Source organism: Pecten maximus, chromosome 11 (assembly GCF_902652985.1).
Source record: "Pecten maximus chromosome 11, xPecMax1.1, whole genome shotgun sequence".
NCBI lineage: Eukaryota > Metazoa > Mollusca > Bivalvia > Pectinida > Pectinidae > Pecten > Pecten maximus.
In genome coordinates, this window is record NC_047025.1 from 7,154,315 (window position 1) to 7,169,470 (window position 15,156).

The 15,156-nt window shown below is 32.3% G+C and overlaps 1 protein-coding gene across 1 annotated transcript in view; it reads right to left on the reverse strand.

Moving 5' to 3' along the window:
• Positions 1-13,319: 13,319 nt before the first annotated feature.
• Positions 13,320-15,156, reverse strand: part of LOC117338653 (fatty acid synthase-like) — a 64,921-nt gene continuing 63,084 nt past the window's right edge. The window contains exon 35 of the mRNA XM_033900014.1: positions 13,320-13,731. Within this exon, the coding sequence (XP_033755905.1) occupies positions 13,535-13,731 (197 nt within the window). The 3' untranslated portion in view covers positions 13,320-13,534. The remainder of the gene's footprint in view (positions 13,732-15,156) is intronic.

Consider the following 15,156-nt stretch of genomic DNA (forward strand, 5'->3'; position numbering starts at 1 on the left):
GGAGTCAAGTGGCAGAGAGGGCATTTATGTCTTAGACATTTTCTAGTTTCCCTATCATCTGATCAAAGTTTCGAATCGAAACGATTCTCCGCGAATGGTGGGCTGTGTATTGCACGAACAGATAGATCTACGATTTGGTAGGGCGTGTCTGCTTATATAGAACTACCATTATAAACCTTATACAATTCGTACATTGGACCTTTCGCATTGACACGACAGGTGGCTTTACTGGTCAAGATGAAGTATGTGATTGGTCAATGTAGCGGTAAATGCAAAATGCAGATATGCAGTTAAAAACGAAACAAAGTTAAGATTGAATGCAAGCTGAATAAGTGGATGTATCTTTACAAATGACACATTAATAGAATTATATTCCTGATTCAAATGCAGTCTTATTATCACCAAAAATGATTCAAGCTGATATAATTTTGTTATCTGTGCTGAAACGCATTAGTTAATTTATTTCACCAACAGTTTTACCTTATACCCACCAGCAATAAAACTATGCCGTTTATATTTTTTTTTAAAGATATTTCTTATTTACAAAGTGATACGTGAACAGGGACTTAGTTTTGTGATACTAGACACTGGGTGAAAGAAAGTCAAGTTAGATCTATGGCGGATCGGGGTAAGATTTTTCTCGGATCAGTCTAATAATTTATTATTGCTATGGAATTCAAAGAAATTATAGATATATTGAAGGTAGGCCCGACTCGGAAAATAAAAGGTGGGCAATAAAACAGGCATAGATTGCACAACCCCGCGGTCCTTATATGTATACACACATGTACATGTATATATATATATATATGTAGATATTATTGTGTGTACTTAGATACCGCGGCAAGTCTTTTCTAATACTTATATACAGACAGCGTGCTAAGAATCCAAAGTCCATTCCTTAATAACTAGACAAATGATTTATGGAAATTGAGGTTCCATAAGAAATTCAAAAGGTTTTGTAGAGGAGGGGGTTAAAATTTCAAAAAAATACCTATACTAACGCGGATTCCTCTAGGCGAGAAATTCAATGGGTTTTAGGATGGATAGGTTAAAATTTGAAAAATTACTTTCTTTCAACCTCGATACCTCAAGGCGAGAAATTCAAAGGACTTTGGGAAGAAGGGGTTAATATTTAAAAATTACTTACTTTTAACCCCGATTCCTCAAGGCGTGGACATCACTGCTATTCCTATGTATACATATGGGTGTGTCTGGTTCCATAGTCGATATATATATATATATATATATATATATATATATCATACGATACACAATCTCGAATCAATATCCGTCTTATATCGCTGACAATAACATATCAAATTCAAAACATTCTCATTCTATCAGTACGTTACTATAGAAACACCAGGGTTTTATAGCACTCATTAAGCTGTTGGTTTGAACTCGACAATACTAACGGTTATATGACACTCGTACTACGAAGATTAAATCTTACAAAAATATGGGCGACGTTTTCGTACACGATGTTCATCATTATCATTTCATACGCTATTTTCCAAGTTTAATGTCTTGTTATTTCCAAATGTAAAGTTCATCGTCATCATTTGCTTCAATGAACAGCAAAGGATCGACATTAACGAAAACAAATTATGAATTGAATAATTACGATAAATTTTGTTAATTGTGGGAGTAAACATAATTATATACCACTAAACACGGTTGTATATTATAACCGTGGATCAGACAGAAATTACTGTTTTTGTTTGTTTGTGTGTTATTCCCATGGATATCCAAGTGTTTAGTATAAGCTTTATTTCGTTTCATGCAGACAAAACAAAATACAACAAATATTATTCAGGACTGAACAGGATATGGGAACAAACTCTAAAGCTTATGTTAAACCACTCCCCTTCAATTTAAATTTACAATATTAAGATCAGCAATAAAACAAAATGTTAAAGAAGGTTTGGTTTGTTTGTTTTTGTTTAACGTCCTATTAACAGCCAGGGTCATTAAGGACGTGCCAGGTTTTGGAGGTGGAGAAAAGCCGGAGTACCAGGAGAAAAGCCACCGGCCTACGGTCAGTACCTGACAACTGCCCAACGTAGGTTTCGAACTCGCAACCCAGAGGTGGAGGGCTAGTGATAAAGTGTCGGGACTGAAACTAGCGAGTGTGCGAGTGGTGAGCTGGCCAGATTAATTTATTATTAATGGTTTTAAACCTAATCGTTTGTACAGTATATGATCGACACATTACAAATAAAATAATTACGGTAAATTTTGTTAATTGTGGGAGTTAATGTACACCATTACCGTGGATCTGACAGAAATTAATTGTTTTTTTTTTTTTTTTTGTTCGTGTGCTATTACCAAGCATATGACAGTGTTTAATTAAAATAATGATATTAATTAAAGTGATGAGATTTATTTTAAGTACATAATGACGAAATGGACTTCGCGCTAGGTTTGTCTGTGATAAGGTACATTATGTGTATCTCTTAATTAATGCAATGTATCACAAATTAAATTCCCATTGCGCCCATTGACTTTTGAAAATGAATTTCAAAATTAAATCAGAGGGGAAAAGCATACTGGCACAACAAAAAACTGATTTTCGGTAATATTTTTGAATCACTTTTACATTTTATTCAACGGGTCAATTTAAATAGCTAAACAAATGAAAGACACACTTTATCATAATTAATTTAAATAATTTAAATCGGTTGAGCGCTATCGATAATCCCTGGTTTTCAATAATGAAAAGGGGAAGGCAATTGGAGTTTTCCTAGAAATCCATTAGCGCTTGATACAGTTCGAATTATCGGATATTCGCATAGGGATGCGATGGTCTGCCACTTTCCCGGAAATGTCTGGCGCAAATTGCGGGTAGGCCTAATCTCTTGTGGGTTTAGGGCGCGTTCGAATGTGTCGATCGAACATGGCGCGCGTATGCTCTACTGGCGAAAGACCAGTACTAGTACTCTATAGGGAACAACCAACCAATTGAAAAGAATAGATTTTTGAAACATCCCCTGTGTATGAGCCAGGGATAACATGTCTGGCAGCCACTGATTGGCCAGTATGTTATAAAGTAACAAAATAGATATGTGGCCTGATAGGTAACTGTCCATAAGAAATGTTGATATAAATTTCGTAAGTCCGATTGAATTTTCCCCCAAAAGTTCAGATCATAAAAATTAACAGGTAAACATTTCAGATTTTTGAGAATTTTTACTGCGAAATTCACCCGTTTTCAAAATGGCTCTCCTGGAAAAAATTTGAGCTGGAGGACCCGACTTTTGTTTTTGATTACGTGTTATACGAGACCCTAAACTTTTGTTATAAACCATAATTGCCAAATTGAATTCAGGAATTTTAATGATATACTCCAAAATGTTAACACTAAAGTCTATGGAAAAACAATTGGTTGATTGGTCCCTGTAAGGCTGATAACGTGTCGACATTGCCGACATGGCACCGAGCATTGCCTTGTTGGGGATAACATTCTGTTTGCGGGCAAATGGCAGCACGACAGGTTTTCATTAGTGAGTTCGGAACGATCGCACTTCAACAAAGAACATTCTACAATGGAGTTTGTTAACATTTGTTGACACTTAAGCATCCGTTTCGTCTGGCATAATTTAATAGAGAGCGCAGCTCGAACGGGCGAAGCCCGTTCGCGTAGCGAACTTAATGGTAGAGATGTCTCGGAAACCCCCCTTTTCCCCCAATATAACTTAGAGTTCAAAAACTTTCTCAGTAACCGGAAACAGGAAGTCACGACAAGACCCAGTGTTGCGCAAGACTGTATTCAAAGTCACATTCTCGGGAGATTACAAAATATCAAGATTTTAAAAATATGCAAATGTTTGACTTCACACTAGTTAGAATTTGTTAATAAAATTTATCACTAACAAGTTCTTAATTTTTTATATTCAAAACGTAACGGTATAATTTTCAACGAAAATGTTTCCGGTGTTTTACGAGTGCAGCTCCGGTCCGTTCGAGTTGCATACAAGTTTACCAAATATAGCACATAAAATAAAGAGGACTTCCGAATTTTTTTGTTGTCGTCTGCTGCTCATCTGCGAGATCTGCTGTCCCGTCACCTTGTCATCGCTTAATCAGTCTATTTTAAGACTTATTCTACGATTAGTTTTTGTAGTAAGTTATCTAAATCATAATTCTTGTTGATATATACTTTATTACAAACCAGTGTATAGATCTGTTGGCAATATATTCATTTTGTAACGTGGGATTTACTATTCTAGTACACTAGATTATGTGTGCGTTTCTCGAATTCCATGGGCACCAGGATTGCTGCGCTCTCACATAGGCCATGCCTAAAATTATATTATTTATAGATGACATCATATTCCTGTTCTATATGAACTACACTGTTTCTTTAAATGTGACACGTATCAGACAAAGAGTAATTAAGATCAATAGGCCGTTGTTATTTTTACACTATACCAATCGTTACATATTTTACGCTAAAAACGCCTTCCTAAAATTTAAGATTCTCTTTTTCGGTCATCTGAAGGGTTAGGGTGATCTATTGCTATCATGATATTTGCCTTTTTCTTCAAAACCTCTGAACCGATTTTGATGATTTTTTGCAGTAAGTTTCAATGGCATAAGATAAGCCAAAAATGTGAATTATATCCCCCCCCCCCCCCCCCCCCCCCCCCCCCCGGCCCTATATTCTGTAGTTTATCTAAATATTTGTCTTTGTGGTTATGTTGTTTTTTTTTGGGTGTTTTATCTATCATGTTGTTTTCTTAACATATTCTGTATTTTAAGCGAAATTGCTAGTTTTATGAAAGTCAGATGACGTCACTTTTGTTGTATTTGGTTACTGTATTTGAAACTGACTGAAGTATATACCCTCTATATAACTTTCGGTCGGATCGTTATAAGGACAATGCTTTATCATTTGATTTGTTGGTGTTAATTACATATATTTTTTACCTTTGGTGTCATTTATGTCTAAATGGCGACTGCCAGGATGGTCACATATGTTATTTTGCTGAAGCAATTCCGCAGGTATGGTTTTAAATGTCCGTACGAAGCTCTGGTTACCATACCACTGTATTATTGGGATACCCGAGATAGGGTGTCTCAACTTTCAATACTTCATTCCATAACACCGTGTACAATTGATTTTGTAATTCTAAATCCTGAGGCGTGTTCAGGATGGGGAGCGCTTGCAAGCATATTTGACCCCTGTGACCTTGAATGAAGGTCAAGGTCATCATTTGAACAAACCTTGTAGCCCTTTAGCCCATCATGCTACAGACCCAATATCAGGTCTCTGGGTCTGTTGGTAATTGAGAAGTTGAAAATGTAAATTGTTTATGACACCGGACAAAAGGCGATCACAATACATGTAGGTCAACTGAGACTTTGTCTCAGGTGACCTAAAAAGAGACAAGGGGACCATGGGCCTTAACGGTCACCTGAGATTTGAAATATTTCAGTTAATTTAATTGACCATTTTTGGCCCCACCCATCAGCCCCTGGGGGTCAGTCAGGGCCAACATGTGCATGCCATAAAACTGTCATCCCATGCTGATAATGTTAACCAAGTTAGAATGAATCCCAATCGAAATCAAACAAATTAGAGCCAAATATTTGATTTCCCTATATAAACTATAGTAAAGTTTACCCCCTCCCCAGGGGCAAACGTGAGACCCCTGGGTCATGAAATTCACAATTTTAGTAAAGTTCCTTAAGACCCTTCCATCTATGAAGAGTGTTTGATTCCACCATATCTGAGAGTAGAGAAGATGATTTTTGAAGTTTTAGTCAATTTGACCCATTTTAGCCCCGCCCCTCAGGCCCCTGGGGGGTGGGGACCATATAATTCACAATTTTTGTTGACCTTTAGCCATAGAAGCTTCCAGCCAAATTTCATTGAATTTGGTTTAGTGGTTTTGGATAAAAAGTCGAAAATGTAAATTGTTTACGGACGGACGACGATGGACAAAAGGCAATTAGAATAGGTCACTTGAAACTTTGTCTCAGGTGACCTAAAAAGATGATGCTGCAAATGTACATATTTTTTCGGTTATCTTATTTTAGCGTTTCCCCACTGAAATCATTACGCTAAATTACATAATATAAATGTAGTTTATCTACATTGGTTGTATGACGATCATTGTTGGTGTGCTAATTCATGATTTATGATTTGGTTTTGCGCTAAAATTTGAGTGCGTCAACTTAAGTATGTTAACAGTATCCCAAAATTTAGCCGCCCCCTCTTACGACCATGCAATGAGGACATCGGGTTCAATTCTTACGCCATTGTTCATGCCTCCATTGTATGGTCGAGGACATATATAGCGTAACCCTTGGAAACCACTTCGTCATTATACATGTACCTGAAGTAACTAGCCGAGCTTTTACTATAGTTCAAAGGCAGTCGAACATAACTATGTAGAATATAATTACTATAATTAATCCTGGGTAATTGTCATATTGAGGGCAGGATTTTCTGCAATAAACCAAAAGTCGTGCAGGGTCCAAGGATATTGCGAGCCTTGCTAATTTTCTGTAATTATAGTATGATCCGTCACAGAAAAGTCTACAAACATCAAATTGAGGTCTGCTGTATCTTGATTTTATACAGTTTACTCTCTTTCATTTCTAGTCTCTTAACGTTCCTAATCAGCAGGCATTTAAGTATGATGAATTAGCATTTATATGATCATGTTGACGATCATTTACCTGATATACAATCCTTTGACATTCACCAAGCTCCAATGTGTTTTCCCCCGTTGTTCTACTAGCCTTGACACACGATCTGGTGGCTTTTGTAGTAAACATGCTGCCAAGGAAATATAACAAGAGGCACGTGGGCCTTAATGGTCACTTGAGTAATTTGATATATCTTGGCAGATTTGATGTCCGTGACATTAAATTTGAGGTCAATGTCGTTCACCTCAGCATGCTACAGGCCAAATATCCGGTTTCTAAGTGTGTTGGTTATAGAGAAGGTATTAAAAATGTTATAGCATATTTGAGCTTGGTGGCCTTGAATGAAGGTCAATGTCATACAATCTTGATAGCTCTTCACCCCAACATGCTAAAGGCCCAATATCAGGTCCCTGGACCTCTTGCTTACTAAGAAGACGTAATTTAAAGATTTTAGCATATTTGACACTTATGACCTTGAATGAAGTTCTATGTCATTTATTTGAACCATCTTCATAGCCTTTACCCCAGCATGATATACCAGTAGGCATATTTTCAGGTTTCTAGGCCTCTTGGTTATTGAGAAGTCGTGGAAAATGTAAATTGTTCACGAACGGACAAGGGACAACACACAATGGCCAAAAGGCGATTAGAATAGGTTACTCAAGACTTCGTCTCGGGTCACCTAAAAACCAAAAGAACCTGAAATCTGATGAGCGTACTAAACGTACTTGGATGGAATTTTCACAGAGGACAGAGTGGTTGCCCATCTCCCCGTTACACCATTATTACATTCTATATATTAAACATCTTTTTATAAATCAGACAGTTTCTAATTGCCATTGTTTTCCTTTTCAGTACAGTACAGTATTTCATTGATCAAGGAGTAAGTAAAATTAACAGGTGGCAGTATTCACCAATATATTTATAGTATTCACCAATATATTTATAGTATTCATCAATATATTTACAGTATTCATCAATATATTTACAGTATTCATCAATATATTTATAGTATTCATCAATATATTTATAGTATTCATCAATAATTTACAGTATTCATCAATATATTTATAGTATTCACCAATATATTTATAGTATTCATCAATATATTTATAGTATTCATCAATATATTTACAGTATTCATCAATATATTTATAGTATTCATCAATAATTTACAGTATTCATCAATATATTTATAGTATTCACCAATATATTTATAGTATTCACCAATATATTTATAGTATTCATCAATAATTTACAGTATTCACCAATATATTTATAGTATTCACCAATATATTTATAGTATTCACCAATATATCTATAGTATTCACCAATATATCTATAGTATTCACCAATATATTTATAGTATTCACCAATATATTTATAGTATTCACCAATATATTTATAGTATTCATCAATATATTTATAGTATTCACCAATATATTTATAGTATTGTTCAATATATTTATAGTATTCACCAATATATCTATAGTATTGTTCAATATATTTATAGTATTGTTCAATATATTCATAGTATTCATCAATAATTTACAGTATTCATCAATATATCTATAGTATTCACCAATATATTTATAGTATTCACCAATATATTTATAGTATTGTTCAATATATTTATAGTATTGTTCAATATATCTATAGTATTGTTCAATATATTTATAGTATTGTTCAATATATTTATAGTATTGTTCAATATATCTATAGTATTGTTCAATATATTTATAGTATTCACCAATATATCTATAGTATTGTTCAATATATTTATAGTATTCACCAATATATCTATAGTATTGTTCAATATATTTATAGAATTCATCAATAAATCTATAGTATTCATTAATATATTTATAGTATTCATCAATATATTTATTGTATTCACCAACAATTTATTGTATTCACCAATATATTTATAGTATTCACCAATATATCTATAGTATTGTTCAATATATTTATAGTATTCATCAATAAATCTATAGTATTCATCAATATCTTTATAGTATTCACTATATTTACAGTATTCACGAATATATCTATAGTATTCATTAATATATTTATAGTATTCATCAATATATTTATTGTATTCACCAATATATTATAGTATTCACCAATATATTTACAGTATTCACCAATATCTTTACTGTATTCACCAATATATTTATAGTATTCATCAATATATTTATTGTATTCACCAATATATTTACAGTATTCATCAATATACTTACAGTATTCATCAATATATTTACAGTATGCATCAATATATTTACAGTATTCATCAATATATCTATAGTATTCATCAATATATTTACAGTATGCATCAATATACTTACAGTATTCATCAATATATTTACAGTATGCATCAATATATTTACAGTATTCATCAATATACCTATAGTATTCATCAATATATTTACAGTATTCATCAATATATTTATAGTATTCATCAATATATTTACAGTATGCATCAATATATTTACAGTATTCATCAATATATCTATAGTATTCATCAATATATTTACAGCATTCATCAATATATTTATTGTATTCATCAATATATTTACAGCATTCATCAATATATTGAGTGTTTACCAATATATTTACAGTATTCATCAACATATTTATAGTATTCATCAATATATCTATAGTATTCATCAATATATTTACAGCATTCATCGATATATTTATTGTATTCATCAATATATTTACAGCATTCATCGATATATTTATTGTATTCATCAATATATTTACAGCATTCATCAATATATTGAGTGTTTACCAATATATTTACAGTATTCATCAACATGTTTATAGTATTCACCAATATATTTATAGTATTCACCAATATATTAATAGTACTCATCAATATATTTATAGTATTCACCAATATCTTTACTGTATTCACCAATATATTTACAGTATTGATCAATATATTTATAGTATTCACCAATATCTTTACTGTGTTCACCAATATATTTATTGTATTCACCAATATCTTTATTGTATTCACCAATATATTTATAGTATTCACCAATATATTAATAGTATTCATCAATATATTTACAGTATTCACCAATGTATTTATAGTATTCAATATATTTATAGTAAACAAACTTCAACTGCCAAAATCCGTGACTTTGTTTCTGATTAGTCTTAAAATTCAATTTGCGCAACTAGGGACCAAGGAGAATTCACATATGAAATTGGAAAAAAAGATGAATCAAATACTTTCTGAACATAGTCGAGGTAACAAACTTCAACCTGTCAAAGTTCAAAATGGCTGCCTGTTGGCCATTTTGTTTTCCAATCATTTTCAATAGTGAAACTAAATGAAAAAGATCCAGTACTTCAGTACTTTCTGGAAAACAGCGGTAACGTGAATTGTTTCTGGATGGATCGAGGGGACCACAGACAAAAGGAGATTTGAATAGAGAAACATCTGATGATGGTGGCCTATTAAAACAACAGCATGAGCTTTCGAATAGTATATTTATATTTGGCTTAATAAATAATTCTTTTTTTATGTTAACTTCATTTTTATCATAAAAGCAAAAAAAAACGCAGCAGTTCTTTCATGGCACTTTTTTAATCAAACAACTTTTAAACATAAAAAAATATCAACACATGTAAAAGAATGAAATTCATTGTAAATGCATATCAAAAGAGCTCAGCAAAAAAATACTGAAAAAAATGCTTTAATTTCAAATATCGGAACACGATATATAAATAATCACAATCTCAATTAAATACATACATATATATGAATATATACACATATACCTATAACATGTATACATATACCTATAACATGTATACATATACCTATAACATGTATACATATACCTATAACATGTATACATATACCTATAACATGTATACATATACCTATAACATGTATACAGGTACCTATAACATGTATACATATACCTATAACATGTATACATATACCTATAACATGTATACATATACCTATAACATGTATACAGGTACCTATAACATGTATACATGTACATATAATATATACACATATACCTATAACATGTATACAGGTACCTATAACATGTATACATGTACATATAATATATACACATATACCTATAACATGTATACAGGTACCTATAACATGTATACATGTACATATAATATATACACATATACCTATAACATGTACACATGTACCTATAACATGTATACAGGTACCTATAACATGTATACAGGTACCTATAACATGTATACATGTACATATAACATGTATACAGGTACCTATAACATGTATACATGTACCTATAATATGTACACATATACCTATAACATGTATACAGGTACCTATAACATGTATACATGTACCTATAATATGTACACATATACCTATAACATGTATACAGGTACCTATAACATGTACACATGTACCTATAACATGTACACATGTACCTATAACATGTATACATGTACCTATAACATGTATACAGGTACCTATAACATGTATACAGGTACCTATAACATGTATACAGGTACCTATAACATGTATACATGTACCTATAATATGTAAACATGTACCTATAACATGTATACAGGTACCTATAACATGTATACAGGTACCTATAACATGTATACATGTACATATAACATGTATACATGTACCTATAACATGTATACATGTACCTATAACATGTATACAGGTACCTATAACATGTATACATGTACATATAATATGTACACATGTACCTATAACATGTATACATGTACCTATAATATGTACACATGTACCTATAACATGTATACATGTACCTATAATATGTAAACATGTACCTATAATATGTACACATGTACCTATAACATGTACACATGTACCTACAACATGTACACATGTACCTATAATATGTACACATGTACCTACAACATGTACACATGTACCTATAATCCACATGTACATGGCTACCTAGAATCAACATGTACACAGCTACCTAGAATCAACATGTACACAGCTACCTAGAATCAACATGTACACAGCTACCTAGAATCAACTTGTACAGAGCTACCTAGAATCAACATGTACATGGCTACCTAGAATCAACATATACACAGCTACCTAGAATCAACTTGTACACAGCTACCTAGAATCAACATGTACAAGGTTACCTAGAATCAACATGTACACAGCTACCTAGAATCAACTTGTACACAGCTACCTAGAATCAACATGTTCACAGCTACCTATAATCAACGTGTTCACAGCAATCTAGAATCAACATGTACACAGCTACCTATAATCAACATGTACACAGCTACCTAGAATCAACATGTACACAGCTACCTAGAATCACCATGTTCACAGCAATCTAGAATCACCATGTTCACAGCTATCTAGAATCAACATGTACACAGCTACCTAGAATCACCATGTTCACAGCAATCTAGAATCACCATGTTCACAGCTATCTAGAATCAACATGTACACAGCTACCTAGAATCACCATGTTCACAGCAATCTAGAATCACCATGTTCACAGCTATCTAGAATCAACATGTACACAGCTACCTATAATCAACATGTTCACAGCTATCTAGAATCAACATGTACACAGCTATTTATAATCAACATGTTCACAGCTATCTAGAATCAACATGTACACAGCTATCTAGAATCAACATGTTCACAGCTACCTAGAATCAACATGTACACAGCTATCTAGAATCAACATGTACACAGCTACCTAGAATCACCATGTTCACAGCTATCTAGAATCAACATGTACACAGCTACCTATAATCAACATGTTCACAGCTACCTAGAATCAACATGTACACAGCTACCTAGAATCAACATGTTCACAGCTATCTAGAATCAACATGTACACAGGTACCTATAATCAACATGTACACAGGTACCTATAATCAACATGTACACAGCTACTTTTAATCAACATATACATAGCTACCTAGAATCAACATGTTCACAGTTACCTAGATCATAATAGAAATCATTTCTGCTACCCGGGTACTTCAATGTTTAACACACGAAGTCTGGTACTCATATATATAATTGGTCGGACTTTCATTTTTAATCCTGTAAAATATCATCATCGTTATAGTAGAATTTATTCAAAACCAAACCCTGGAATTTTGGGATATAAAAATGATGCATTTCAGAAAATATATAAATGGATTGAGTTGATGAATTCTGGGCATATTATATCAAAACTAAAATTTCAGCATCTGAATGACAGAGGTGAATGTTGTTGAGTTCCAAATCAATATCATTTGATATGACATTTCTAGTAATACACAAACAGACCGAGGAAATTTGATGTGACCTAGAATAGGAAAACTGAGTTGGTTTGTTGTGGTTTTGAATGAGAAACACATATCTTAATTTGATATGTTTTAAAATGATAAACTTGGAAATAGATAACATGATTATCCACAGTTTACTATTGTTTGCCCATAGAAGACATAATGTTTTTCCTAATAGAACTATAATGAAAAGAAGTAGACCTGTTTTTTGGGGTGCTTTAATTTTCTGTGCTACCAATTTGTGTTGTACTGGTTTTGTTTAGGTAGCTACAATCTTCGTAGGTTATAGGATTTTCTATGGAGGCAAGGTTTTCTGTTTTCCAAGAATTTTCATTTGTGCTATGGTTTTCTGCTGTGCTAGAATTTCAGTGGTTACTGTGATTTTCTGCTGTGCTAGAATTTCAGTGGTTGCTGTGATTTTCTGCTGTGCTAGAATTTCAGTGGGTGCTGTGGTTATCTGCGGTAAGTGCTAGAATTTTCCCATTATGCTTTGACTTTCTGCTGTCTTACAATTTTCTGTTTACACTGGTTTTCTGAGATCCTAGGACCTTTGTGGTGCTTCAATTTTTCACAATTTGGAGAGAATCTCTGTGATGTCCTTGGCCACATTTGGGGCATTCATGCCACTTAGGAAACTTTCATGTGTGCCGTCATAGAACTTGATCTGGACCTTACCCGTACACCAGTCATGGAGGTCATAGTCAGGTGAGAGATGATGGGTCAGGAACAGAGGGTCGGACTTTATCCTCAGCAAATGGATGTTACCTACACATACAAAATAGTTACTATATATAGATGTTACATACAAAACAGCTACTATAAATAGATGTTATCAGCAAAATAGTTACTATATATAGATGTTACCTACAAAACATTTACTATAAATAGATGTTACATACACATACAAAACAGTTACTATAAATAGATGTTACCTACACATACAAAATAGTTACTATATATAGATGTTACATACACATACAAAATAGTTACTATATATAGATGTTACATACAAAACAGCTACTATAAATAGATGTTAACAGCAAAATAGTTACTATATATAGATGTTACCTACAAAACAGTTACTATAAATAGATGTTACATACACATACAAAACAGTTACTATAAATAGATGTTACCTACACATACAAAATAGTTACTATATATAGATGTTACATACAAAACAGTTACTATAAATAGATGTTACCTACACATACAAAATAGTTACTATAAATAGATGTTACCTACAAAACAGTTACTATAAATAGATGTTAACAGCAAAATTGTTACTATATATAGATGTTACCTACACATACAAAATAGTTACTATAAATATAGATGTTACCTACACATACAAAATAGTTACTATAAATAGATGTTACATACAAAAAAGTTACTATAAATAGATGTTAACAGCAAAATAGTTACTATATATAGATGTTACATACAAAACAGTTACTATAAATAGATGTTACATACACATACAAAATAGTTACTATAAATATAGATGTTACCTACACATACAAAATAGTAACTATAAATAGATGTTAAATGCAAAACAGTTCCCATAAATACACTGTAATTACATACAAAATAGTTATTATTAATAGATGTTATATGGAAAAAAGTTACTATAGATAAATGTCTCTGGCAAAAGAATTACAATCGACTAAAACAGATGTTACTTTGCATACATTGAATACCTGGTAATTTTTACAAGAATATATATATTTACTAATTTGACACTTATATATTATAAACTTTCTGTTTTCTGGAACTAAAAGATTTTAAAAAATTTGAACTCCTCCAAAACAAATTTCCTGTTATTTTGTTTGTTAATTTGCATATTTTTTTTCTTAAAATGCAAGATCAAACTGTTACATTAATGTAATTCTGCCTGCAATGTCAAGTAACCTAGATAAAATCTGAGAATCAAAGACGCACCACAACCTTTCTATCGACAGCCCTTATACTGTAAGCTAAAGATTGTCATAAAGAACAAATGTGTGCTCCTTAACTTTTGATAGGGTGTTAAACAATAGTTAACTATAAGCAAAACCTCAATCATCTGACAAGAGGAACCTTACAAATTAAATCTGAGAAAGATCCATCAACAATTCTCAGGGAAAGGAATCTAATGAAATTCAAGAAATAACCATGAAGTACTTTTAGAGAAATAGCAAAAACAAGCTT